The 27924-nt window shown below is 42.7% G+C and overlaps 3 protein-coding genes across 4 annotated transcripts; 1 reads left to right on the forward strand and 2 right to left on the reverse strand.

Moving 5' to 3' along the window:
- Positions 1-138: 138 nt before the first annotated feature.
- LOC306977745 (zinc transporter ZIP12-like) lies at positions 139-6578 on the reverse strand. Of its 2 annotated transcripts, none has more exons than XM_079576179.1 (13): positions 6329-6578; positions 5434-5703; positions 3943-4248; positions 3671-3878; positions 3307-3458; positions 3051-3222; positions 2107-2279; positions 1866-2024; positions 1694-1768; positions 1305-1377; positions 883-1041; positions 425-612; positions 139-349 (listed from the first exon to the last, which is right to left on the reverse strand). In XM_079576179.1, exons 1-13 carry the CDS (start codon positions 6548-6550, stop codon positions 221-223), a joined length of 2286 nt encoding a protein of 761 aa, XP_079432305.1. In that variant the 5' UTR covers positions 6551-6578; the 3' UTR covers positions 139-220. The 2 variants fall into 2 exon arrangements, with proteins under 2 accessions (XP_079432305.1, XP_079432306.1); XM_079576180.1 differs by having other exon boundaries at positions 5434-5902; positions 6329-6459.
- Positions 6579-7206: 628 nt separating this feature from the next.
- LOC306977402 (macrophage mannose receptor 1-like) lies at positions 7207-21108 on the reverse strand (the record flags this gene model as incomplete). The annotated part of the gene is given in 34 exon segments (XM_079575703.1): positions 7207-7627; positions 7709-7741; positions 8114-8272; positions 8480-8596; positions 8667-8816; positions 8878-9043; positions 9186-9418; positions 9538-9640; positions 9710-9882; positions 9952-10060; positions 10143-10282; positions 10858-10958; positions 11025-11089; positions 11183-11346; positions 11430-11468; positions 11545-11689; positions 11773-11842; positions 11919-12034; positions 12105-12304; positions 12389-12537; positions 12644-12759; positions 12840-12956; positions 13034-13191; positions 13313-13495; positions 13569-13709; positions 13785-13898; positions 13985-14140; positions 14607-14780; positions 15244-15640; positions 15643-15645; positions 18714-19246; positions 19782-19905; positions 20377-20449; positions 20837-21108. Coding segments are annotated over 34 exon segments (5229 nt in total). The 3' UTR covers positions 7207-7391.
- A 747-nt stretch (positions 21109-21855) lies between these two features.
- On the forward strand, positions 21856-27718 carry hacd1 (3-hydroxyacyl-CoA dehydratase 1). The gene is made up of 7 exons (XM_079576479.1): positions 21856-22119; positions 23329-23446; positions 23532-23550; positions 23622-23710; positions 23870-23991; positions 25120-25298; positions 26488-27718. The coding sequence occupies exons 1-7, from the start codon at positions 22001-22003 to the stop codon at positions 26568-26570; spliced, it is 729 nt and encodes a 242-aa protein (XP_079432605.1). The 5' UTR covers positions 21856-22000; the 3' UTR covers positions 26571-27718.
- The last annotated feature ends 206 nt before the right edge of the window (positions 27719-27924 follow it).

The following is a 27924-nucleotide window of genomic DNA, read 5'->3' on the forward strand; positions in this document are numbered from 1 at the left end:
TTTTAGAGAACACTACTCAGTGATTGTCTTTCATATTACATATTCTTACATAAATCTTATGTAAGAATGTTTCACCTTAATATCGGGCATATAAAAAATACAATATATAAAAAGAAAAGATGCACACAATGTGATTTCTAAAATATGAGTATTTAAAAAATAATGTTTACACTCTTACATACATTGACTTGCAGCTCTGTGATAAATAAGAATGTATGGTTTACAGAGTGAGTTTATGCTCAAAGAGGGCCAGTAGTAAAAGGCAGGCCCAGCCCATCAGGAGTCCAAGGTTCTGCAGAACAAACAGGAGGCACGGCCGAGTGGTCTTCACACGACTCATCTCCGGGAGCTGGACAAAACCCAGGATACAAATCACCATGACCTGCACCATGCAAATAACAGTATATATATAGACCTTACTTACCATTTCGACCAGCGAGAGGTAAAGGAAGATCCCAGCTGTCGCACTGAAGATCCACTGCTGCACCTCTGTCTCTGCGGACACAAACAGCCCGATGTAGAGGCCCATGAAGGCAGTGAGAGCACTCAGGAAGTTCATGAGCACAGCAGTCTTTACTTGGAGGCCTGAGTTCAGCAGCACCGCAAAGTCTCCTGGAAATATAAAACACACAGAATAAACCCCAGACTTGTTCTGTGTCCAATAAGCGGTGAGATAAAGGTACCAAAAGGTTCATTTTCAAGGATGCGTCACTGATAGTTTTTCACAAGTTGTTGGCATTTCATCATTTGACCCAAATATAACTTGTTGGTACAAAAGAGATTTCTTATGCAGCCATAGTTAGCAGACAGTGTGGATTTTCCAACATAATGATTAATATTTTGGAGTTTCACTTCCACCTGTCCTTGATAACGACTTCTCACCCATCTCGTGTGGTATCTCATGGCACAGGATAGCCACTGTGGTCGCCACGCCTGTCTCGGACGACAAAGAGAAGGCTGCACCAATCGCGAGCCCGTCAGCAAAGTTATGAAGACTGTCTCCCACAATTACCATCACAGCCAGCAGAGGAACGCCTTGTCCTGGGAACACAAAGGGAGGCTGTGTTTGAGCCCAGACTGTGGCCAGAGTTCTGTTATGCCCGCCACTAATTAGTAAGACCCACAGGCGATCAAAAGTACTGGTGTAGGGTCGGATACTACAGTTCTTCTATGTGTCAGTCAACATCACTTTAGGGAATAAATTCAATGAATCCAATCTTGAAATGTAAAAGTTCTACCAGAAGTAGATTGTACCACGATTGAGTCTGACCACAACATCACATTTTGAGAACCACTCAACTCACTCTGTTTTGAATTTCTCCTTGCGTTTGTGTGTTCTGGAGACATTTCTGCACACTCTACTTCATCCACAGGGCCCTGCAAAACAAAATCATGAGCATACACTGTCTGTGTCATACAAAACAACATAATATGTACGGTCTCACCTTTGCGATTACGTACAAAACATGTTCAAGTGCCAGCATAGTTAGCTGCGAGCAAAGAGCTCTTTCTGAATGATGCAGTACTTTTCCAACATCCTACATACCCTGTTCTGTGCTGCCTCCTACACCATTGATCATTTCTGTTATATAAGAAATTAATGCAACCTTATTTCACTCTTAAGTAAGTATATCTTGTATCATACTGTTTAGTTGTATTTTGTGTTCTTGGGTAACATCTTGGGGAGGCTCACCAACTGTATAGTGGAGATGGACTTTCCCCTTTGAGACTGACCATTGCAGCTGAGCTCCAGAGGAAGTCCGTGGCTCTGCATCCATAAAGGACACACATGAAATGGGAGGAAATCAAGACAAAGCATTTCCACATAATAACGGGTTGTAATTCAAATGAAAGTGTTAACTTACATGTGGATGTGAGGGCACCACAAATGTAAATATCTTTTCAAGTAGAAAAAAAGCATAGATCCCAGCTATTATGCCCAGAATCTTCCAGAGATGATCCTTTCCTTCAGCAAAGTGCTCGTCGTCACCATGAACGTGGGTCGCATCGTGAAGACCCAGGATCTGGACAGTAGCATTACAGTTGAACATCCATTACAGCTTTTTTAGAAGCTTCATGAACACAAAGACTCCTGATGGCAATCACCTGCGGGATGAGGTGGAGTAGCGCGTCGCCAGACAGTGTGCCCACTGCCAGGCCCACAAACAGCTGCAGGATCAGGGTGTACGTCTCCTGGCACGAGTGGAAGAAGATGAGGCATGTGCCAAGCATAGAGCCCAGGGTGATGAGCAGGACCGCGACTGTGCTGTAGCCGTACTCTGCACAGGAGGAAATCCCATAAAATAATCAAATTGAAATACAAGCATTTATTTTATCATAGATAATTTCATCATTGGGAAAATACCCCAGAAATGTACAAACAAACATGTGTTATTACTGTGAGTGGCTCAGATCTCCTAAGACATAACTGTATCTTTACCAGGAGTGGGTACGTCTCCAGCTCGTCTCCATGGAGATATGACTATTGTCAGTATAATTTCAGATTAAAATAGGTTAGGTCCTTCAAAAATTAAATATTTCAACTGGACCTTTTAGGAGAATAGGTTAGGTCCTCATACAAATCCATTCTTTGATTATTCCATGCAGTAATAGTATTTTTCTGTGTCGAGCTGGTCAATATGAGCGTTTTTTTTTGCACTAATGGCAACAGTGTAGTCCAAAATGTTATGCAGTGTCCCTTTAAAGTAAAAGTGGTTGTTGTACCTTGTTGTCCCCTGCATTTGATCCCCCGCTCAGTGCTACTGGGGCCATCAGTCAAGAGCAGTGGAACCCAACTCCAGATCTTGGAAAAATATCTTATATCCTAACCGTGCTCATTAATTTACTGGAGGTTGACATGTAAACCTGCCTTAATTTCCATCTGTGTTACGTAGTATTATACAACACATGCAGGGACTGCATTTATGTTTAATGGTGTCTTTTTGAAATACTGAGTTTGTGTTGGTGTGAAATTGTTGAATTATAGAATATTGGGTAAACAACTACATGGATAAAGTTTCGGAGCATCACAATGAATTAAATTGTCTCACTCTCAAAAGCCGTGGGCTGCGGTCCTCTCGTGTTCAACTCTGCGGTCTCACAAGCATTGCCTAGCAACTGCTGAATGATGGCAGGACAGATTTGTCTGAAGTGGTCCTTGGAAATTGGCGAATGAGGCTCCAGAGCAAAAATATCCACTAACTGATTGGCAGAGTAACAAACCTGAGAAAGAACAACAAAAGAAGTCATAGGTTGTCGGGGATGCAGTAACATAAAGTTTAAAGATATTAGGCTGAAGGCTCTCACTTGGGCCCAGTCACTGCTCATTTCCTGGTTAAGAGCGCCGCCTTCTAATTTCTGCTCTTTTTCTTTTGTAGTGATGCTTCGCCTCTTTCTGCTGTGGTGGTGCACTGTGTCCTCACGTCCAACTCCCAACTGGTGAAGCAACTCTTCTAAATCTTAACACAACAAACAAAACAGTAAGGAAACATGTAGCAAACAAAATAAAAAAAAATAATTTCACACTAATATCAATGTACTGTAGAATCAAGTAGTGTAGTTTGTGACAATAAGCTCAACCAATATTGGGGACCAGTGTGGGTAAAAATGAAAGATATTTTCCAATTGTACATATGTAATCCCTTTTGCTGTTGCAGGCTGTCAAACTCACCGACTATCTGCAAATCGCTCGTGCAGTTTAAGGACTGAAAGATGTAGTCGGTGAAGAAAGCTGGAGCCGGGAGATTCCTTTGTTTGAAACAGTGTCCCAGCAATAAGTGAGTGACGATGGCCGCAGACAGCTTCGGCACCGCGGACATGTCAGCTCCTGGACTTTCCTGAACTTCAACTTCCCTGAGAAGATGAGCTGCATCAACGCACTACAGAAACACACACGGGTAAGCAACAGGCAGCATTTTGTTCCAACGTGCTGTGTAGACTTACCTCATGCTGGGAGGGATGGTAGTGTTTGTTGATTAGCTGCAGTATGCTCCTGGTTTCATTGGAGGATAAAAAGAGGCTGTCCTCCGCTGGGTGCAGGTTGGTCAGGGCCAAGAGGTAAAACTGGTAATTCCCAGAGGATGAGGAAGAGGAGGATTTGAGCGAAGAGGCTGAGTTTGGAACGCATAAGTCCTGCAAGTTGATGATGTAGTAAAGCAGCACAGTGGAGATCTTCTGGTAGTCCCCTTCAGTCAGGTGAGGGCTTCTGTTGTTGTCTAACACTGAGAGGGCTGTGTCTGGAGTCAGGCACTACAATCAAAGAATGCAAAGGAAAAGACATCAAGATATCACTCAGCAAATACAATCAAAATCAAGCATTTATTTTATAACTAATAATAGGTACATTTAGTTCCTGGACATTGGATATCAGAGAGAGGCCTAGTTGCGTCACTGACTAGACCCACACACTGTAATCCAGAGGGCACTCCTCCATGTTGATGTATAGAGAGCCTGGACAATAAGTGGAAAGTTTTGCTGTAAATAAACAGAGTAATCCCATTGTTCCACCACCTGCGCCTACGCCACGCTGTTCTGGAGAGTAGAGCTAAACTCCAGTGTGCAGGGTAGATGCCTAAAGCTACTCAGCATGAATGCTCCATGGAGGTCAAGAACTTAAGCCTTCACGTTTGCTCACATTCCTGCCATAACAAGCACGATTTCTGGAATAAGCAGACCATGGCGTACAAGGTTCATGACACATAAATGTTGTTGTTGTGTTTTCATTTCAATAAATTCTGTGATTGAAGCTAGTTTCTTTCAGCTTAGAATTCTAAGTGAAGTGAAAGCTTATCTTCCGCACAATGAGTTATGTTCATATCCTCTCGCATTGACTATTGTAACTCGCTCTATTGTGGGCTGGACAAATCCACACTCAACCGCCTACAACAAGTACAGAACGCTGCTGTGCGCTTACTGACAGGGACAAGGCAGCGGCAGTATATCACCCCTGCGCTGGCCTCCCTCCATTGGCTCCCTGTCAGCTACAGGAGTGATTTTAAGATTTTGATGCTTGTATTCAAATGCCTTAATGCACTTGCCCCTGAGTATCTCTCTGAGGTCTGGTCTGTTTATGCATCAGTCAGATCAGGAGGTTGGCTGATCAGCTGCTCTTGAACTTGCCCAGATCCCATTCAAAGACGTGAGGAGTGCTTTTAGTGTGGCGGCTCCCAAACTCTGAAACAGCCTCACCCAAAACAATAGAGATGCTCCAACATTAGAAACTTTTAAAGCTGCTCTCAAAACGCATTTGATTGCACTGCCGTTTGATTCAAATACAAATTACTCTCTATTTTTATATTGTTGATATTGTGCCTATGGTGTTTGTCCCTGTATGTTTGGGCACCTAGCGTTGTAAATGCTATATTGTGATATCATATTATGCTACGTTGAAATTTAAAACAAAGCAGTGAACAAAACATTATAGCTGGTCCTCACCTTTTCACAGATACCTTGTGCAGAGTCAAACTGCTCTGCACAGTGCACCGCCTGGAGGACTCTGTCAATCAGGACTCCGATGTGGTGTCGCTGGAGTTTGGGCTGGTCGTCAGTGCCCTGTATATCCAAAGCCCTCAGCACATCCTGAAGATGCTTCTGCTCATGCCCTCGTGTCTCCAAGGCTCTCATTAGAAGCAGCAGCAGCAACAGGGGAGAGCTGTACCTCCAGTCCATGTTTTTTATCAATGCCCTTTTACTCCTTGAGGCTAGCTTGAGATGAAAAAAGAAAAAGAAATGAAGGAGGCAACAGCACAGATGTGCTCTCTTGATGAAGGAGGCAGGAATTGGTCTGGCCTGGTTCGGAGCAGGACCAGGGGCTCAGCAGGCGCCCTTCAGCTCAAACAACCCTTAACGTGCCGAATGGTCAGCCCAAGCCTGGGCCCCTCAGTCCACAACAAAAGGATTAGTGCTGCAAAGTGGAGAGGGTAGGGGTGTGCAGGGAGATGAGGGCATGATGGGGAATGAAAATAATTATAATTGAACTATGCTGTACTGTAACTACAATAGAACCAGACGTGCTACAGTGGATTGATATTATACCGTATATGGCACATATGAACCATTTTCAAAAAGAAAATGAAACAACAAGCTTCATATTTCCACAGCCTCAGACTTGTATATACATCCATAGACATTTGTGGCTAAAACATGTTTTTAATAGTGAGTCATCAAAGATCAGATGCACAAAGCAAATTCCTCTCATCCGCCCACATACAATAGTTAGCCTCTGCAGGTCAAAGCAGCCGATACATCATAGCTGCACAAACATGTTTAAATGCTCAGCACTGTGCTCATGCCTGAGAGTGGGCCTATGTGTCTATAGAATCATATCTACCTGCTCTATTGTCTCCTGTGGTCGCTCCGCTCCGGCTGGACACACGGACAGGTGTAGGAGTTGTTTTGGGCAGAATTCTATGCTATTGGTTAAAACCCTCTCCTGGGAAGTTAGAACTGAGTAAGCTCGTGGAGGATTAGCAGCGACAGCCTCAGAGGGCTGCGTTACCATGGAGAATTCTGCCTCATTTTCAGAAATGAGCGGATGAGAGGCGGGGGGCATCCACTGGTGGAGGTGACTTGTTCTTACTGTGAAAATGTTATGCAAGTTCTAATCTTTATAGGATTCATTCAAAGTTTATGGGGAATGACTAATGCTTTTAGTATAGACAGCATTTACAGTTAGAGTTCAGGATCGTGATGTCATATCGCTAAGCATCATGGGATTTGCAGCTATAATAAACTAATGGAGAGCTTGTGCATGACGGCACTTCGGACCCGAATTAACAACTTTTTGAGTGACAGTGCAGGATTTTAGAGGCAGTTGTGGTGAACAGGTCTGAGCCCATTCTACACATTAGGACATGGCTGGAACATGTAGGTGGGAGGAAAATACTTAATTTTAACATTTTTAAATGCTGCATAGTCCCCTTAAGACATTTGGACTACAGTAAGTCACATGCATTTACCAGCAGTGACTCAACAGCTTGCAAAGTTGTTCCACGGCTTTTAAATCCACTTTTAATATTGTTTTTAGCTAATGTTAGTCTATGGAAAATGTTTGCTACAAACATGGCGGATCTCCATAGTAACACTGATTTTCTCAAACCCTATTCTGTCCTTTTTTTCATGTCATTTTCACACACAATTATTGTTTGAAAAACACTTTTATTAAACTATTATTTACAAAAAGGCAAAAATAGATGTATTTCTGTGGTTCTTGATTTGTAAAATGTTGAAGTCATGAAAAATAGGCTGTACACATTTAACCAATCACACTCATGATTAGCACATCAAATTATTCTTTGTGACGATTACTTCATGAATTCACTTCATCTTAAGCTGCTGGATTTACATTAAATATTCTCTGGCTGCAACAACCAAACAAGGGTTTTGCTGTTTAACTATGCATTCTCATTGTGCTCTATATTAGCCACCAGGCCCTTAGTGTCCACTGGAGCGCGAATGGGATTGTTGAAGTACAACTTGTTGTCGAAGTTGCTCTCTGTCAGAATGGCCGGCATGGGTATTTTCCTCCGGAAGAGAAGAAAGGCTCCAAGCCCCGCCACGGCCAACACAACCAGGACCACGGCCACCGTGACGCCAGCTGAGCTCTTTGCCGGTTCTTTTACCACATGAGCTAAGAAGAACAACCAAAGTATTAGCACATTGACTGATGACGTACATGAACATACAAGTGACATCACATGGCAGGACTTACCGACAGCTGGAGGTTTCTCTGTAGGAGCGATAGCTGTAAAAGCACAAAAGTAGCATTAGTTACAGAGTAACAGTCTAGTAATGACATATTAAAACATTGGAAAAGGCATTACTAAGATAAAGGGGAAAAAGCAATTTGCAGCTGTTTTCCATATCATCACCAAGAAAAAAGTGACATTAGTTATATTAACATTAGACAACAGTAATTGATCATTTACAGCATTCATACATGGTTAGGGATGCTTTCATCATGTTACACATTAATTAAATGACATGGGCCCCTTTCCATTAGTAATTACCACACCATAATGTAAAACCTTTAGCTGCCATGCCATGTTCATCCTATCCCCATGCTATTATTGTGCTGTAAAGTAAATGTCTAGTGTCAGAAAATCTCTTTTCTTACTTTTGGGTGTTTTGCAGATGTAGGACTTGTATCGGCCGCAGCTGCTTGTGCTCCACTGCCCAGTTTCCGAGGTGATTGACACACACGACTCCTTTTCAGGCATCCCAGGCTTCCAGTTTGTGTAGTCCATCACACTGCTGTCTATCCACATCCACTTACCTGCACAGACACAGGTATGTTTAAAAACTCTACAGAGGGTCCTTGAACTGCTCCCAAGAACTAAGGATATAGGGTTAGGTAAAAGTTTTTGAAATGTTCTTTCTTTCTTGATTAGTATAACAATATTTTTGTAATCATGAAGTCCTGTCTTTAAATTAATCCGGTCAGCGATGTGTATAGATTATTCTGTAATGTTTAGCTTTTTACCCTCATGACTCTTGTAGAGACCCGTCCAGAACGACTTGGCTTCGTCATGCAGAAGCTCCAGGTTTTGCTGGATGAACAGATTCTCCTGTGGGTCTTCAATACTGATGAGAGCTCCACCTGAGAGGCACAGCAGCATCCCGTCACACCCCTGTTGGCCTTCGGTGAGTACCAGAGCGCTGCTACATACCTGACTTCAGACACGCAACCGAGGCTTGAGCCCAGTTGTCGACCACTAAGCTGAACAAGTAGCAGTGGCCCCTGAAGGGAAGCCAAGTCTGTCTCCTTTTTGGTTCAGGGCAGTTTCCCACAAGTTGTGGGGGTTGTGTTGGAACTACATCTATTAGAAAACACATAAATAAGATTAGGAAAATTTAGGATGAGTAGCGGTGTCTTCTTACCTGTAGACCTCTTGCAGAGAGACTGGTAAGAGTTGGTGCATGGTGCGGTCTTCCATGTCTTGTCGATATCCATGTACACGCAGCCATAGTTGCGTTTGGGTTCATCCACGCCCCACTTAGTGTAAGACATGAACCAACCATCAATCCACTTGAACCGTCCACCAGTCTGTGTAAGAAACAACAACATTATGGACTGTAAGTTGGCAAGAAGGCTGTGGTGGAACTGTCAAAATCACAAAGCTCAGCATCTTCTCTCTCAGCAAAATGAGCTATGGTGAAATGTTTTGCGTGCAAGCGAGAAAGTGTACCATATTTTTGTTGAGGCCGATCCACACCGGCTCGTTGTGCATGGACATCTGCAGGGTGAGGTACGCTTGGGTCATGGGGTTCAAAATACTAGCCAAGTCCGCATCATCGGCCTGGCACTGCCTCCGCGCCTCATCCCATTTCATCTTCTGAGTAACAAGTTTGAACGAGTCGTTGCCAAGTTTGTAAAAAGACTTTGGTTGGACAGTAGTGGGCCCGACTGCAATCTGTGAATCTGTGCGACGTATGGAATAGAAACCCGGTGAAGAACAAGATAAGACTTCCACCATTCTTTTAGACTTTTAACACTATGGCACACAGGTTTCGAGACTGTTGTTTCGACTGTCGACTCACCAACGTTTCGTTTACAGATGAAGCCCTTTTTTGACTCGCAATCGTCCACTTTCCATAAACCAGTTTGTTTCACAGACCTGCCCAACATCACCACACAGTCATACTACATGAAAGAAAACATTTGTTCAGTCACTTTTTACAACTGCAATATTTATCCCCAAATAAAAATAACCTCGGTGGAGAATGAGTAGCGTCCATCCGGGACCGAGGCGGGGTGTCCTTTAGCCCAGTTCGTGTACCCAATGCCTTTTCCATCCGTCCAAACAAAGTGCATCTCCCAGTTGACATCGTTCATGCCGATCCAGAGGTCTTCAGTGTATTTGGTCATCTGGGTTATTAGGAACGCTAGTAAGGATTGCAAAAACATCAGTGTTTGGTTTTACCAGTATGTTTAATAGCGCTTGTGTTGCTGACCTTGCTCTTTATTGTTGAGGATAGACACAAGATTACCACCCTGGCTCTTGCAGTAGTCCCTTGATTCTTGCCAGTCCTTTTTGTCAGTTCCCGTTATGAATTTGTAGCACTAAAATAAAGGAAAAGTCACATGCAGGGAGGGATGTGCTGAAAGTAGAATAAGTATAACAGCAAGTGTATAGTTTAGTTACCTTCCCCTGAAACGCTGTCCACTCTGGAGCACAGCCTCCTTTGGGAATTTCAGTGGGAGCGACTGTTGTATTTGTGAAGGTAGCACTTCTTTTGCAGATAGATGGAAGCTCCAAGCCACAGTTTATATCATTCCAGTATCCTGTAAGATGGGACTATTTGTATAATAGCTATTCTCTGTTGAGTATTACAATTATAAGACACTTCTCCCATCTTACAACAGTGTACGATTACGAACTGGTGATGTTTCAGTTGAGAAGTATATTTTTAATCTCTAACCAAGCACATTTTCTCGACTGGAGCCTACAGACCAGTGTAACGACTCATTTGAAAGCTAAGACCTACAAAACTGAGCTAAACAAATCTTTTTCGTCATTGTTGCTATCACTTATCAAAAAAATATGCAGCGCTTTTTTGTTGCTTTTCTCATCACATTATTGTCATTTTTTCATCACTTTTTTGTCATTTTTTCTTCACTTTTTTTGTTATTTAGATGCATGTTTTATTAAGAAGCTTCTAAATTTGGGTATTGCCAAACTGGAGAAAATGTGCTCTGTTTAGGTGGGGGTTAAGAGGCTAAAACCTGCCAGAAAGTCCTGCTATCTCTTACAGAAACTATGTAGGACACTTTATTATAGCACGATTTGAAATGTGTTCATCCAGATTGTTGCATTAAAGACCAGGAAAAGTGATTGTACTTTCATTGACTGTACTCACCCATACTTTTGTATAAAGTCACACAATTTTCATCATTGTTTGCAAAGTTGGGCTCGTTCTTTTCCCATGCGGTGTAAGTTACAGGAGAATCATCCACCCAGCTGCAACATCATCACATTAGGAGTGTTTATGTGAAACTTTACCATTCAGATTGAGGCTTGACTTACCTAAAGGACTTGTCCAAATTCACTGTCATGCCGATGTAGTACTGTGACTCCGAGCCCTTCGCAACCTGAGCATAACGTTGAGCAGAGGGGAGTCATACTTTTAATACACTGCCTTGATTTTGCTGCTTTAGCGCATATTACTGTCTTAAGCGTCGCACCAGTTTCCAGAGGAACTTTCTCTCACTCTCTCCTGTGATCACGGCAAGATCAGCGAAGTTCTTTTTGCAGAAAGCCCTTGCAAATTCCATCGGCTTCAGCTCTTTGTTGATGAAATACTGCGTGTCGTTGTATATGAACCAGCCATCTTCGGTTTTGTTGTAAACTGTACAGAGGAGACTTTAGCACTTTGTTACATGTAGATTCAGATACATCAAATTTAAGGTTTTAGGAGACAGTTGACGTTACCTAGAACGATATCCGCAGGCTCTGGTTTCGGCAGTAGCCCTTGAATATTCAGGAAGGCGTTAAAAGCGTTCTTCCAAATAAGTATTTTGTGGATCATTTTTTAATAGTGCTGTACCTTTGCGCATTTGGCAGATCCAGTCATTGTAGGTATCACAGTGCATGTCGTTCCAGGGGCGGCTGTAGCTGGCCCGGACCTCAGTGCAGTGCTCGGCGTCATTGTGGTTGTTTGGCTCTCCGTAACCCCAATTTTCATATTCAAACTAAAGCACCGGTTTGGAAGGGAAATGTTAAGAGAAGCTTTTTTTGTCCGCAATGGGTAAATTATGAAGCTTGTGTGACTCACCGGAGATTCATCTGCCCATTTAAAAGTAGTTCCTTGCAGACGGAGGCCTATCCAAACCGGCTTTGTGAATCTGTTCAGACATTCTACTATAGTAATTGTGTATATAGAAATATGAATGAAATTGCTGCATGGATTATGTCTGTTACCCAGCACTGTCAAGATCGTCGTCAGTGTGAACGCTCATCAAACTGCCACCAATGGCTTTACAAAAATCATGCGCTTCTTGCCAAGTCTTTCTCTTTTCCTTTTCCTTCTTAAACACCTGTAAAAAGAAGGCATTTTAGTTCACATGTGAAACAAACGTACGAAAACTGTGAGTCCGACTGTCTCACTTTGAAGCAGAAGTTTCTTTTGGGGATGGGCTCCCACCCGGAGGCGCAGGTCAGAGAGGGAGTGGTGGGTGGCACAGTGGTCGGTGGCACGCCCTCCGCTTTCTTTTTACAGATGTACTTCTCCTTGTTGTCACAGCTGACGACATCCCATAATCCGGCAAACACTCCGGTCGTCATAGCAACGCATCCCTGTTTTCTGTCTTTTGTTGAGCACAAAAAGCTTAGAGGAAGAATACGGCGCATCATCGCTGTCGTTAATGGGTCTGTCGGGGGGGGGGGAGTACCTGGCATGCCGACGTTGAAGTTACTGAATGTCACCCTCCGTCCAGTGGTCCACTTGAAAATGTGTTTATCCTCCATATTGGAAAGCCCTGTCCAGAAATACTTCTCTGGTCTTAAACCCACCAAACTGACCAAGAAGGCACTCTCATACCTGCAAGTACAAATAATTATGTATTGTTGTATTGCCTCTATTCTGTTCTAAGATATGGAAAGTAATAATTAGAGACATTTCATTATTAAAATCTGCACAACCTTACCTGTCAGGCACATCCACCAGATTGGATCTTTCGTGCAGACATGTTGTTTTTGCATCTTCAAACGTCTTGGCCTCTGCTCCGATCTTGTAACAGTACGGACCATACCTAAAAGATCCCTGAGATACGATATGTGAATTACTAGAACAGAACATACTAGAAATACTGTGTTTCATGGATCTATTATCAAGACACTCACAAGCGGGCATCCTGGGTTAGTCTCTTCATGCGTGCCCTCGGCTGGTTTAGTGGATGCTTTCTTCTTACAGATATATCCAAACAATTTCTCACACATGTGGTCGCCCCATTTTCCATCCTATTCAGACAAAAGCAAACGTTTTCTGTTTGTTTTGATTTAGTTGATTAATTTAGTTGTTCTGTTTTGACTGGTACCTTCCCTTTGATGAGCACACAGTCTTCTTGTAGGTTTGTGGCATGCGAGGGCTCGTCACTCAGCCAGTTTGTGTAGGTGACAGGGGAGCGATCTGACCATTCGAACAGCATCTGATTTCTCTGGTCATTCAAGCCAATCCACATCACATCTGTTGGTACTGAGAGGTCAAACATGTCATTATAATTGTCTAGAATGAGACTGATTTTCTCAGCAACCCCAGCATGAACATAAAGATTTTTGCCACAAAATGTCCTGTTCAGAATACATCAAACACTTACCATATCCCATTTGAGAGATGATGAAGCTCTGCTCTTCTACGTTTGCTATGCTGGCCAGATCTGCTCCCTCTTTGTGACAGGCACTCAAAGCATCCTTCCACATCGTTTTACTCCTTTCGAGGGAGTAACAGTTCCCCGCGTATGGGACCCAGTGGTTTGGGCAGAAGCTCGGCTGGTCCTTGCCTGTTGCAGTCAAAGTCATAAGTTGCTTCACTCAAACAATATGACTTCTTAAAACCATTCATTGTCATCTTACTTAGAGGTAGTGGGAGAGCAGTGGAGTTTCCTTTTCGGCAAATGTAACCAAGTTTCTTGTTGCAGGAGCTGCTCTCCCACCTGGAGGCTTTTCCTGCATTCAGGGCAGCGCAGTTATTCCCTGGTTCTGATGAGGGGTGGCCTGTTGGACACATTGTAAAAATAGCATTAGATTTGGTCTTACATATCATATATTATACTACTAAGTATTACTTACCTGGTGCCCAGTTTAAGTATCTGAATGGGTTCCCATTGCTCCACTGCCAGCCGCTGTCAAAATCCAAGCTGTGAAGTCCAATCCACAGAGATGTTCCTAAAATAGTTGACAACCCTGCCTCGACAGACACAACACGACCATTGTCAGCATTAGTTATACAGTTGAAACTCTAGTTATCACTTATGTAACTTATGTAGTACCGGAGATGAAGGACTGCTCGTGCAGCTCCACGATGCTGAGCAGCTCGGCCCCCTGCTGTTGGCAGCTCTTCCTGGCCTGGTGCCAGGTCAGCACGGCCTGAGTATTCCTCTGATACTGCACTCCGGTCACTGGGTCAGTGTCCCAGCCCGATGAGGCTGCACAACATCACAATTAATCACCGCGCACAACATGCTTCGCAAAACACATCAAACTGTCTATACAGTTCAGTACAGTCCATACTAAAATATACTCCAGACCATTCCGCCTTGGTCCGGAGTGCAGCGTGTGTCAACAGAAAGCTGTAAAAGTGAATGCTCTTTTTATCTTCGTCCTTTTCCTGTCCTGGTGAATTGAGCAGTGTCAGGGCATAGCGATGTGAGAAGGAGGGAAATGTGCACATTTGTGGGAAGCCTACTCATGGGAGGAAGCAGCAGTGTTGTTCTGTTGGGGGCATCTGCGGGGTCAGGGAGCAGACCAGTCAGCACTGACCTCCTCAATAAAAGCCAATCTCGAACAACTGACCTACAGAGATGACCTACATCATCATAATCACTGCTTCCACACAGTCTATTTGGTGAACTTGTATTATTATTATCACAATATAAAACTTGGAGTGTTTACCTTTGGTTGGACAAAAGCCCCACTTTTGATCCTTGTCATAGTCCCTCTCCGTTGAACACCACAGATGTCCGTCATTGCGGCCCTCCTTGGTGCACTCGGCATACCACTGCGATCTAAACTTGAATGGGAACTGACATGGCACTCCAAACGCATTGCCCCCTAGAGTGAAGATCTCTGAGGAGAACAAAGAGGGCATAATCAGACATAGTGTATAACAAGAATTGAAGAGACTGAATACAAAAACTGCTGGGGTCCGCAGTGTATACAGTATTAATGGAAAAGCCGCCCTCAGTGAATGTATAGATTTTGAGTGGAGATTTGAAAAATTGACTTTATTACGCTGTTGTTGTTTTTTTGGGCTTGCTTTTTAGGGTATATAGTCCCAAGATTTCCAAAATACATAAGCCTCTTGAACTGAGGTAAGATAAGCTGCTAGTTGGTGACCAGTTATGTTGACAAGAGACACAAGTGCAAAGATCGGCTTCATAATCAGCCTACTGTTGTGCTATGGCAATACACTACACCCAAATTGCCTAACGGCTGTGTATAGTGGTATGTGGTGAGTGAATTAGTCTTTGGTGGTGGACAAAGGGGCAATAGGCACAGATAAACAGGCACGTATATTTCTTAACCCTACCCTGGAAGCCCTTTGAGCAGAGGTCGCCCCGCGTGCCGTAGATCCTCCAGCGGCTCCACAGGCCCGCGCCCTTGTACACCATCATGTTCCTCTCCTGGCGGTTGCCCCAGTTCAAGTGCAGGTCCTGGTCCTTGAGGCCGAACAGAGTGTCGTTCTTGCACTCCCAGTGCTGCAGGTCGTTCTTCTCATCGCACTCAAACAGAACCACCTTCACCCAGTCTTTGATTTCGGTGGCTGCCAGGCAGAGCTTGAGGGACAGGCTGAGGACGCGGGACTCCGAGGCCCAGCGGAACTGCTGCTCTTTGGCGTGAGGGTTGCACTGGCCGACCGTGATGGAGGTAGCACTCTCCACTCGAATGCACTTGTTGTGGTTCTCATTATAGATCAGAAAGGAGCCGCTGTCTGCAAAAGAATAGACCATGAATGTCAGTGCTGTGAGATTAATATATTTGAGATAATTTAAATATTATGGCGCGAGGATCAAAGTAGAGCCCAGTTCTTACCTATGTCGGCGGTGATGCAGAGGACTTGCAGCAGACAAAGCACTGCAGTGGCTTTGGTGAGCATTATCCTGGAGTCAGCCAGAGGTTTGGAGCAGTGAAGGCATGTGGACTGTGCCTAGGTGTGGAGCAGCAGTGACACACGGACATAGTGCTTTCTCCTCTAATCACTCAAATGGATATCCTGTCACATGGGGGGCGACACACCGCAGCAATTTCCAAGGAAAGGGGTAAGATTGTGCTAGGAAAGCTTTTTTTTCTGATTTTGTTCATGAAAGTTGCTCATAAGCAGTAATGGATGATGTTTAAAGTATAAACGCGTAGGCTGGTCCATTTGTTAATAAAGGACTTTATATTATTGCTACATGACTCGAGTGCCTCGGACTTTATTTTGCTTTTTTGGCTGCTTTCACTACTTTGCACAAGCTGTTCTACAAGCCAGTCTCAGCTAATTTATTCCATATAAATGCTTAAGGTCATGTTAAGGTAATGTTTAAGGTTAGTACTATTGTGTGGGTGCAGGATTTTACTTGTTGGTAACATTGCTTTTATGTCAAGTTCTGGGCACTGGATCTAATAGTTGCAAGATAGTGCCTTAGTGGAGGTCGATGTTTTTGACGAGTTAGTTAGTTTCATTTATTGCCATTAAAAATGCAACAAAGGCACAGACTCGTAATGGTGTGACCCTCAAACACAACCTGGTTGTGTTTGAGGGTCACACCATTCCTTTCTCAAATGAGACAAAACATCTGGGGATCATCCTTACGAGTGACCTCAAATTTAAGCGTCACATCGAGGAGACTTGCAAAGCAGCTTGTAAGGAAATTTTTGTTCTGAGACTTCTTAAGACAAAGCTGCCACCGAGAAGTACTGAACTACTGCTGCGCATATACAAGGCCTACATCAGATCTCGATTGGAGGACTGCTCAGTGCTGCTATGTGGTATTGGAAAAACATTGGTGAACTGTCTAGAAAGCCTACAGCGGAGATGTATGCGCATACGTAATTCTCCAGCTGCCATACCGTGCAGAAATAGCACCTGAGCATTACAGAAGGCTAGGTCTGATCACACTGCAAACAAGACGTAACTTTGCACTGTCATGTTTTGCATATAAAATGTATCATGGGCTTTCACCCAAAGCTTTGGACCAATACCGTCCCGCACAAAAGGTTCTACCTTACAATGTACGCAGACCAAACTATGTGTTGCCTGATGGGACACTGCCTGAGGCGGGGGCAGTGCGGAGGTCGTGTTTTGTTCTGGCTGTACAAATGCTTAACATCCTGGACTATGGCTATGTCACTCAGCATGGGTCTATGGGGGAATTTAAGGGGTACCTGATAAGCAATTTCAGAAACGAACAGTTTGTGAATTTTCCATTTTGCTAGGATTTTTAATTTTTTAACTCTTCCAACGGTCTTATGGCCACGGAATCCAAATTTGTATTTTAACACTTGTTTGCTTTATTGTATTTTTGCGTAATTAATAAAGAAATGTATATTTTTGAAATTAGAAACAAAAAAAACCAAAAAAAAGATAATAACGGTTAGAAGAGAAAACTAGACGCATTAATAATAAAGCACTAAAAACTGTGTATACTACTGCACAAAAAAGAATAAACAAATGATTCAGTAGCTGTATAGCTTTACAATATAAACACTAATATACTCCGATAACGTCTTCTCGATGGCAGGAGCTGAAACAGGTGATGTGACGGATGGGAAGAGTCGTTTAAAATGTTTTTTTAACTATCTGGAGGTGAAGTGAAGTTTAGTTTAGATGTTATGTGGTAAAGTTGTTTGAAAATATTCAATACATTCCTTATGAAGCAACCTTTAAAAAACCCAGTCTTTTGTAGTAACTGACCATGCAGAGCAATAATCTGGGTTAAAGAAATAGAGGCTAGTGTGGCCATGTGTCGATGGGAATAAAGTCCATAGGAGCATGAGACAAGAAAGTGGACAGGGAAATCCTGTTTCCTCTTCACTGGACACTTGACATATACTTAACAATACTTAACAACTCTTGTCACTACTTGTGAATAATTATATTATATTATAAATGTAAAAATATATGTTATAGGAATGTTGTTGGCTAAAAGAATTTAGAAAATACGAAAATGAATACATTTGTGGAGACTTGTCTGGTCATGAAGTCGAGTGTAATAGAGTTTAAATGCTGAACTTTAATTTTGCTGATACCACTGTACAGATGCAGTAAAACTAGCCTCATTTGTCCAGTTACAGCATGTACCATGTCAAGTGGAGACTGTCGGGAACAACGATGAGCCTGTTTTGTAGAATAATGCCAGGAAACTCATTCTCTTGAGGGAAGATTGTTACAAAATGTTCTACATTTTAGTGAAATAACTGTAGTTCACAATTTAACCAACTCAGCATTACAGTAAGTACAATACTGTTTTCACAGAGTTTAGCAAAATATATACATAGTTTCACTCCCACACATAGGCGCATGAACGTAACGTATCGCACAGTTGAGTAGTATTACTGTAAAAGGTAAAAAGGGTAGAAAACAACATATGACATGTAAAGGTCTAAAGTGCATTGCTTAGTTGTTCAAAATCAAAGAAGAGTATTAAACATTCAGGTTATACATAGGAATGTTCTTTGCAAAAAGGCATGGCCTCAAAGTCCTTTGGGGGAGACAGTCTTTACCCTTCCTCTTTTTAAAATTGTCTTTGACTAAATGTCTTGATTTGGTCTGAAAGTGTGACCTACTTTAAATTAGTAGCTACTAATTCTTATTTGGTTCCAGTGATACCAAAGGTCAGCTTTTCAAAGGACCATTCTCTCTGTGTTAAAGATCCTCAACTTGGTCATGAAGTTAAAATAAATAAATGCCAAGCAGATTAACAAGTTTTTCATCATGTAAAGAACAGGGGAAACAAAACCAAAGAATGCAATAAGTCCTGCACGCACAAAGAAGAACGGCAAGTCCTGCAGGGCCACCCCTAGCGAAGAGAGCAGTGGGCTGTGGGGCATGACCACCACTCTCAGGCAGGACAGGTAGCTGAAAATGTAGATGGGGAACACCCAGCCAGAGTAGAAAACCAGAGGGTGCCCCGCGCATCGCACCATCTCGACTGTGTCCATCCAAAACATGAAACTGTCCACCAGCACGTCGGCTCTGGCATCAGTGGCGCACAGAAAGCGCAGCGGCCCCGTGTACGTGTAAGGCGGCATGTGGTAGGCCGCAATGCTGTCAGAATGGGAGCTGAGTGCAGAGATACTGAAAGGCCTCTGAGAGTTCCCTGGAAGACCAGAGACCAGCGGGACTGTCCCGTTGGGCTCCTGCCTGACACCCACTCCGTTTGGGGTGCGGATGTTGTGTTGACCAGCCGCAGATGGGACAGATGTAGGCACTGCAGCCCCGGGCACTGCTGCTCCTGGAACAAGTGGATTCAGAGGTGACATAGGAGTGACTGGCTCCATGTGCGTGAGGATGGTAGAGGGGATCTCTGACTCTCTATCCCGGTCATGAGCTACAAAAATAAAGAGAGGTTTTTACTGACAGCGAATAACAGTACTTTTCAGTCAGGTTCACATACAGTTTGGATGATTGTGGACAGGTGAGATAATTCTCTATATATGTGTTTTTAAGTTATAGATTCATCCCTGAAATATACAATCAGATTTGAATCAGATTGAATTGGAAGGACGTAAATAAGGGTTCTTTTCCACAATATTGATTTGATTTGAGATTAAGATTCCAATGAAGGCTTAGGCATCTCTAACCACAGAGCCGCAGATTTTAGTTTAGATCTCATGTCTGCTCTGCTCAGCAAAATATCATATGAAGAATATCCACAAAAAATAATCAAAACTGTATGCCTCCAAGTAACCTGCAATTTAGTTAAGCCATGGACATTGTTTTTCTCAGAAAAAAAAACAGACTTCTGGCAATTCAGCACTGTGATGAGAAATGTGCTCTGCAACTGAATTTCCTGCCCATTTTCCAAGTGACCCACAAACATTGAGAGTGTGTGGTAAGTGTGACCAGAGGACAGCAGTGCTTACCCCGTCCTGTCAGTCTGCAGTACCTTATCCGCTCCACCATATCCATGCAGATGAGCGAGAAGAGGACCAGAGACACAGGCACCTCCATGAACATGTCATGTTTGATGTTGTTATTAATTTGAACCTATAGATGAAACACACGTGTTAATCGTCAAATGCTGATCACGTTACCACAAATGATATCAGCCTGTTCATACTTGAAAATCTTTAAGCTTCACTAAAGTGAAGCAGTCACTAAATTATGATAGTCCTAAGTTACATCTATCCAACAGGACACAACAAAGCAAAGTAAGCTTTCACGTAAAAGACACCGAGGTCTCAGGGTCAGTGTGCTCTTTAGAAATGACCACAGAAAACAACAGAGGTGCAGCCCAGAGTGCAGCAGGAAGTGAAAAGTGCCTCATGGACAGATGATTTGACAAGGCCAGTTTGGACAGGAACAGGAACTCAGCTGCTTATCAGGAGCTCCTTATTCATGCTTTAGATATCAATCCCTTGAGAGCTACAGCCTTCAATCTTCTGCTTACACAGTCAACCATATGATTTGAACATTTTTGTTGGGTCCGGAAATATATTGTGATGCAACAATAAATACCTCTGAGCTGGCAATGAGAAAGGCGAAGCATGGTAATGTGGAGAGGATCACATAGACGAGTGCCACAGGCCTCCTGACACAAAGACACACAGAGTGAACGGTTAGAGTGAACTTAATGTGGAGCGAATAATAATAATAAATATAACGCTTTTCCATTCATCCATTGCATTATTCATTCACTCCATACTCGGTGATGGTAAGCTACGTATGTAGCCACAGCAGCCCTGGGGTAGTCTGACGGAAGCAAGGCTACCAGTCTGCGCCATCACCCCCTCCGCCAACCAAGAACCACTCACGCACACACACACTACATTCACCCAGACTTCCTGGTGTTCCCAAACGGTCTCCCATCCAAGTACCAACCAGGTCTTTCGCTGCTTATCTTTCGAAATCTGACAGGATCGGGCAGAGCAAAGGCAGTATGGCTTTGATCAAAGCTATGGCTCCAAAACACACTCACCACTTCTTCCTCCCAATGAGAAACGTCTTCTTCTGAAAGACCATGTACTTGAGAGGGAGCCAGATGAGAAGTGCTATGGAGGTGACATAGGCCACAGAGACTGCCACTATTAACCAGTAGGCTGTGCGGCTGTCACCGGGAGGCTGTGCCAGGTCTTTGACTTTGGCCACGATGACTGCAAACCTCTGCATAACAATGAAGAGCGGCACACACAACCCCACAAACTGAAGCACCTCACACACAGCAAACTTTAGCATCTTCCCCATCCTCATCCTGTGCCACTGTCCGGGACAGGCCCAGCTCTGTGCCTCTGCTGTGGAGCTCTGTGCCTGGATTCCACCAGCACTTTCCACACACCACACACCTGCCTGCACTCTCTACTGCTTACACAGCAGGAGCCTTTGTGTAGGTCAGGATTCAGGGCACAAACATACTGTAGTTGTCTTTGCCGCCTAACGCTGTGGTAACCAGCCGGAAGTTTGAAAAGAAAGCTTCTTCAATGCAAAAGTTGGTAATTACAGATCCATAGATCCATAGTAATGTCCTCAGTGCTGAGAAGAAGTTGAGCCCTTGTAGTTCTCTCATATTAAGGGCCATGTCTCACTAGCGCCATCTAGTGGAATAATGAAAGCAAGTCAAGTAGCCTATTTCACCTGTCTAATTTAACAGTGATCATTCACTTCACTTATTGAATCATGCAACTATATCTTGCATCTTCAACCCATTGTTCAAACAAATTCCTTTTATGTTTCTTTATGAAGTAGCTGCACCTCTGTCTGAAGTTGACTCTTCTGCAGTGTCTGCAGTCGGTTACAGACTTTTTTTTTTTTTAATTACTTTTGGGCATTGATTCTCACAAGCAGTAGTGTAGTTGCTGCCAGCATGCTTCTTTGATGATCTATCTCCTTCTCATAGAAATAAAAGAAAGTTGAAGTGCGTGGCCATACAGAAAAAGGGCACTATGTGAGATGTTTTGCGAAGTGATGCTTATTGTTTGATGTCTTTTTTACAGGGCAGCACCAGCAGGCCACACACTTGCTGCAGCATTGGTCCCGCGAGAGAGAGCAACTCGGGGGCGGATAGATGGATGGATGACCCTGCTGCTCCCCTCCCAAGCAGTTCCAGCTGTCTGCTCCTTTCCTGACTTCCCCACCCTGGCGTACCATGGCGTCCGGCGAGGAGGACGGCGCGGTAGACGAGAAGGAAAACAACAACAAGAAGAAAACTAAAAGCGCCATCGTTACAGCATGGCTCACCTTCTACAACATCGCCATGACCGCCGGGTACGTGCCATAATCCGCCCCTGCCTCGACTATTAATACAAATGTCCATAAGTTAGCCGCTCTCAAAAACTGTGAGCGTGTGCTGTTTATAGTACGGAGTGCATGACGAGCTCGGAGTGCGCGCTCAGCTAGCGCGCTTTAGCGACGCACTGTCCGAGTTGGATAGCCTCCTTGGCAGATGAGTTTGTACACGTTTCAATCGAGGGATTTGGCGGTTTTCATTAGCAGGCTGGATAATGAATGACTGGCATGAGGATAAAGTAGCAGGCTCGCGCTGTCGCTGTGGCCAAATAGGGCTGACAGCGTGGTGTTCGCGTCAAGGCCCAGTGCGCTCCTCACAAGCGCAGTGATAAGTTTAGACAGACACCGCTGACACTAGAGCCACAAGAGCCCAGTGTTCAGCTGTGAAATGCTCAGTAGGCACTTTCTTTAAACTTCAGCATGAAAATAAGGCGCGCCTCCGCTGCTTTTACGGATTACAGTGAGAGTTCAGGACCCGAGGAAAGTCATTAATAAGTTTATGTCTGAGCGCAGTGATTATCATGAGCGCCGCAAATCAGGAGGCTCAAAGTAGCCGAGCACGAGCCAAAAGTTTGTGTTTATAATTGGCTTTCAAAACATTACATCATTACTCATTAATTACACAGGTTTAAAACGGAGACACTTTTAACATTATGACCACTTGAACATAGTGTGGCTATGAAAAGACAGAATAATGAGGATAAAATGAATGTACTCACGTGCAGCCTGTTCAGAGCCGATCAGTGACCTGTGCATGCAGTTCAGTGTAAAATACATCAACTGGAAAACAGTGCTAGTCATTTGGGAGTAAATATAGACTATTAAAAATGATTTTAACACACTGTGTGTGAACAAATTGCTGTTAGGGTGAATTCTCAGCCTGTTACTCTATAGGGCCATATGATACTGAATAATAAACCAAGGCTTGAATCAGATTTCTGATATAATGACTGAGGCCATTTTTATTTAATACATTTTGAGCAAATGTCGCTCTAAGTAATCCCTAAGATCCTCTTCTGTTTAATTTCATAGACACATTTATATGTTACATGAAGCAAGAATTTGAATTTGGTGAGCCATTTTACTGTTCATCATTGAACTATTTGGGGCCACCGTAGTCCTTACTTTTCATGGGAAATACTGTTAACATTGTATAATCTTCATCATTTATGAAATGTGTGTCTACAGTTGGCTTGTTCTGGCAATGGCAATGGCTCGCTTTTACATCCAGAAAGGTACACACAAGGGGCTCTACAGAAGTATAGCAAGGACAATCAAGTTTTTCCAGACCTTTGCATTAGTTGAGGTAAGATTTTGTCTCTCTTGACTCATTTCACTGCTGATAAAGATGGGATGTAATAGAGTGTGATTTGTGTCACCTTTTATCACAGGTCGGTCACTGTGCAATTGGTAAGTACAGGTTATTTATAACTGGTTTGCTTATCAAAGCAGAGATATTTATTGTAATACTGTGTTTGTAGGAATTGTCAGGACTTCTGTGATTGTAACTGGAGTTCAAGTGTGCTCAAGGATTTTCATGGTTTGGTTTATAACCAACAGCATCAGACAGGTGATCGCTTTTATCTAAACCATTTTATATGAATCTGAATTAGCATTTTTACCTCCACATTTGCAACAGTTTTGTAATTTATCAACATATTTGGTCAAACTTATCTTAAGAATGTGTCCTGTGTAAACTATGTCTGCTTTTCCTGTGACCTGAATGAAGATCCAGAACGAAGAGAGCGTAATCCTTTTCTTGGTTGTGTGGACATTGACAGAGATTACCAGATATTCATACTACACATTCAAGCTGCTGCACCACCTGCCGTACTTCGTCAAATGGGCCAGGTGGAGCAACCTTAAGTGTGGCTGCTCTGAGAAAGAATGGACTTTTTTGTGTTTGGACTAATTGTTTGAGCTTGTTGTTTTGACATATCAATATTTTTGTGCCTAAAGTTGATGTTAAACCAGGAGCTGTTATAGCTGAGTCCAGAGGAGCAGCATGTGCTTGTTTAGATTAGCACCTCTTAGCTATTATCAGGGTATGCTGCTTGTTTTATCACGTTTGCATTAACCAAATATATTAACTCGATGATGCATTTTTAATATGTGGTTTATTTTGTGCGTTTTAATGAAAACAATAGTAAACATTATTTTTTAATTATAATTATAGTTCTTACACGTCACTATGACACCATTCTTTGACCATGTACTTAGTGCCTATGACGTAGCAGTCTGTCCTTGCATATCTCTGCTACAGTGGCCCATATGAAATTGGAGTCGTCAGCTGTACTCTACGATTGCTGTCCAACTGCACAGAGAGAACTCACTGTCAGATTATTCACATTTGCATATTACATCACCTTGTTCACACCTGTAAAACGCTTTAATGTAAAAGAAATACATTGCATCATTTAGTTAGAAAACTGTAAAATGCCACATATTTTTACTTCACAGGCTCTACTTGCTTAATGCAAATGGTCTTTGACTGTACGGCAGTGCATAGGGCCAAGCCTCCAGCCCACTCAACGTATTTCTTTAAGCAACAGTGGAGACGCCAGGCCCCTAAGGAGGGCTCATGTTCAGCTGCTCCTGTTTTTAAGACCCATCTGTTTTGGTCATGGAATGTTCTCCAACATTTCCCTCACATCCGCTGAGACGCTCCCTTGAGCCTGCGCTTCAACAGGACCCCATAGCCCTGAGTCACCACTTCCATTGTACTAGAAAGAGCGACTGGCTCCACAGAAAGAGGCCTACTGTGTCACAGACACAGTGACTGACTGAAAGAAGAAGAGGATAATTATAATTGTTCATACACATAATGATACACAAACGTGAGAAAAGAAAAAGCACCACAATCTTTGTTTACATTACAAATTTGCGCAAAAAAAGTGTCACTATTGTATTGCATGCATCACTAAGAATAGTGAAGGCCTGTTTGCAGAATGTCTCTAATGCGATATTCTGACTTCCTAGGTACAACCTCTTCATCATCCTGTACCCACTGGGAGTCATCGGTGAGCTGCTCACCATTTATGCAGCGCTGCCAGTTGTGCGTAGAACTGGCATGTTCTCCATGAGACTTCCCAACAAGTACAATGTGTCCTTCGACTACTACTACTGCCTCATCATCGTCATGCTGTCCTACATCCCACGTAAGAAGCACTAACCTGTAGCATCTTAAAGCAACAGGTGCTACAATACACTTAACATTGAGCGTATACTCAAGAAAGTCTGTCAGTGAAGGAATTTACAATGTGCATCAGATTTTTCATCAGACACTAAACCCAAAATGTTAGTATTTCTATTAGATCCCCCAATATCTGCCTCAAAAAATAAATAATAATAATGTATTGGTTTTATATATAGCGCTTTGCTGGACACTCAAAAGAACATTACTCATTCACTCCATACTTGGTGGTGGTGAACTACTATTGTAGCCACAGCTGCCCTGGGGTAGACTGACTGAAGCGAGACGCCAATCTGCGCCACCACCAATAATTCACGCACTACATTAACACAGGCTTCCTGGTGTTCCCAAACGGACTCACATTCAAGCACCAACCAGGCTCCACCCTGCTTAGCTTCTGAGATCTGACAGGATCGGGCAGAGCAAAGGGATTATGGCCTCATGGAAACTTATAATCATCAATCAGTCAAAACGCTGTGGATTTACAGTAGAGAAACACTGTACAATATATGGCCTATATTGCAAGATGCCAAGTCTACCCTAAGGCAGCTGTGGCTACATATGTAACTTACTATCACCGAGTATGGTGTGAATGAATAATTCACAAAATTGTAAACCAACGTTGAGCATCTGGAAAGTGCTTAATAAGATGAATGCATTATCATCATCATCATTATTATTATTATTATTATTATTATTATTATTATTATTGTTTACACATATTTGCAAACGCAGCTTTAAAAGAAATGATTGGTCATTTGAAAATGATGTGCAGTTTTAGTCATGATTCTTCTAATTCGTTTCAAGTTTACCCATGTTTTGTTTCAGCACAATTTGATGAAAAATCACTGCATATTAAGATACAGTGTTTGTTGTGTTTTTGTTTGTGATTAAATGACATCTGAAAATATCACAGTAATACCATTGTTGAAATATTCAAGGCAGTTATAACAAAAAAAATGTTTTCATATTGTATACATTTCCAAGGATTGAGCACATTGTTGCCAAGAAAAACGTACTTCAGTCACAAGGGGGCAGTAAAACATTGGTCACTCTTCCATGTTGACAGTTTTGTAAAAAGCTGGTGGCTGGTTGTGAAAAGACGTTACATTATTAGATATACTGTATAAATTCTTTTTTTTTGTCCCTCACAGTGTTTCCTCAGCTCTACTTCCACATGCTGCGGCAGAGAAGGAGGGTGCTTCATGGGGAGGTCATTGTGGAAAAGGACGACTAGAGAAGCCCCTCCTGTGCCCTTGTTTGAGCCGCATGCCTCCACATCACATTGGCCTCCTACCAATTTCAGCTGAATCTCGCCACCCGGGACAGGGAGATGTACACGCGACCAGAGAGCAAGACACCAGTATCCAGTGACCACCATGGGATTTATCAGTGTTGGGTTTTGGGAATACTTCCTGTTTGAATCATATTGGAATCATGTTTACAATCCAAGTTTTACTGGAGCTTGAGACAGAAGCCTGGAGTTTTACAGCATGGCTTCTCTGATCTCACCACTTTGTTGCACTGACGCATAACATTCTCATGATGAAAACGTATATCATTGCAGCGACAAAGCTGCACCCACCAATGAGTGAGGAAAACAAAAGGCTTTGAGGAAAAGTGGTTATTGTAAGTTAATATTATACGTTGTCCCGAACACAATTGGCACTTTTATTGTTTATAATGAAATCCACCACAGTAATTTTATACTAAAATTGTGTGGTTGTACAAAACAAGAAATTTTATCTAATAGATCCATCATACCTCAAAAATAAATCTACATCTAGACAATATGCTGCTTCTTTCGTGTATGTTTGTTAAGTGTAAATGTTATGTGAAGTGAGCGGTTAAGTATTAGATTACTTAAAGATTTATTTATTCACACACTGTCACAACTTAACATTGTGTCTGCATGGCTCAGCTCTTGCATTTGTTGATTTTGCTTCGATGTTTACGATGTCAAATTATTTTGCAAGAGTGCATCTTAAAAAGGCCAGAGTCCTGACAACACCCAATATCTTTGTCTTTAGAAGAGTCAGCACTGACGGTCTTCAGTGACTTTTTGTTTGTCTTTAGTCTGGATGTTATGCTAGTTAGATTCACTTCTATTAAAGGTGCTATTTTAAGATCATCTCATCTGTGCAGCTGAATGAGTGACTGTGATTGGAGTTGACCTGATGCAGGGAAACAGCACGTGAAAAGATTGAGGGGAAATGCTCTGACCTAAGCAAGTTTTTACCACTCTGTTGCATAGCCCATGGTCATCTGAGATCACCACCAGAAAACGTGACTTTAAGAGCACAAAAAGCAAGTTCAAGTTTAAAATATCACTGGATAATTTCAGCAGAAATGTGAAAAAAAACTGTTAAAAGTCAATAAACAAAATTCTACAATACTGAGTTTGTGATGAACTTCATTCTGATGTGTCATGTGGAAATATCACGTGGCTCATATGAATGTGAAATGAATGCTTATTTCTAATGGTAGCTTAAAGTTACTTAAGTATTTTGTTCAAACCTGACCAGAAATGCAAAATAATACCCCAAATGTTTATCCAGGCACAAATCTCATCAGTGAATCAAAGACAAACA

The sequence above is a fragment of the Gobius niger genome (genome assembly GCF_951799975.1).
Source record: "Gobius niger genome assembly, chromosome: 18".
NCBI lineage: Eukaryota > Metazoa > Chordata > Actinopteri > Gobiiformes > Gobiidae > Gobius > Gobius niger.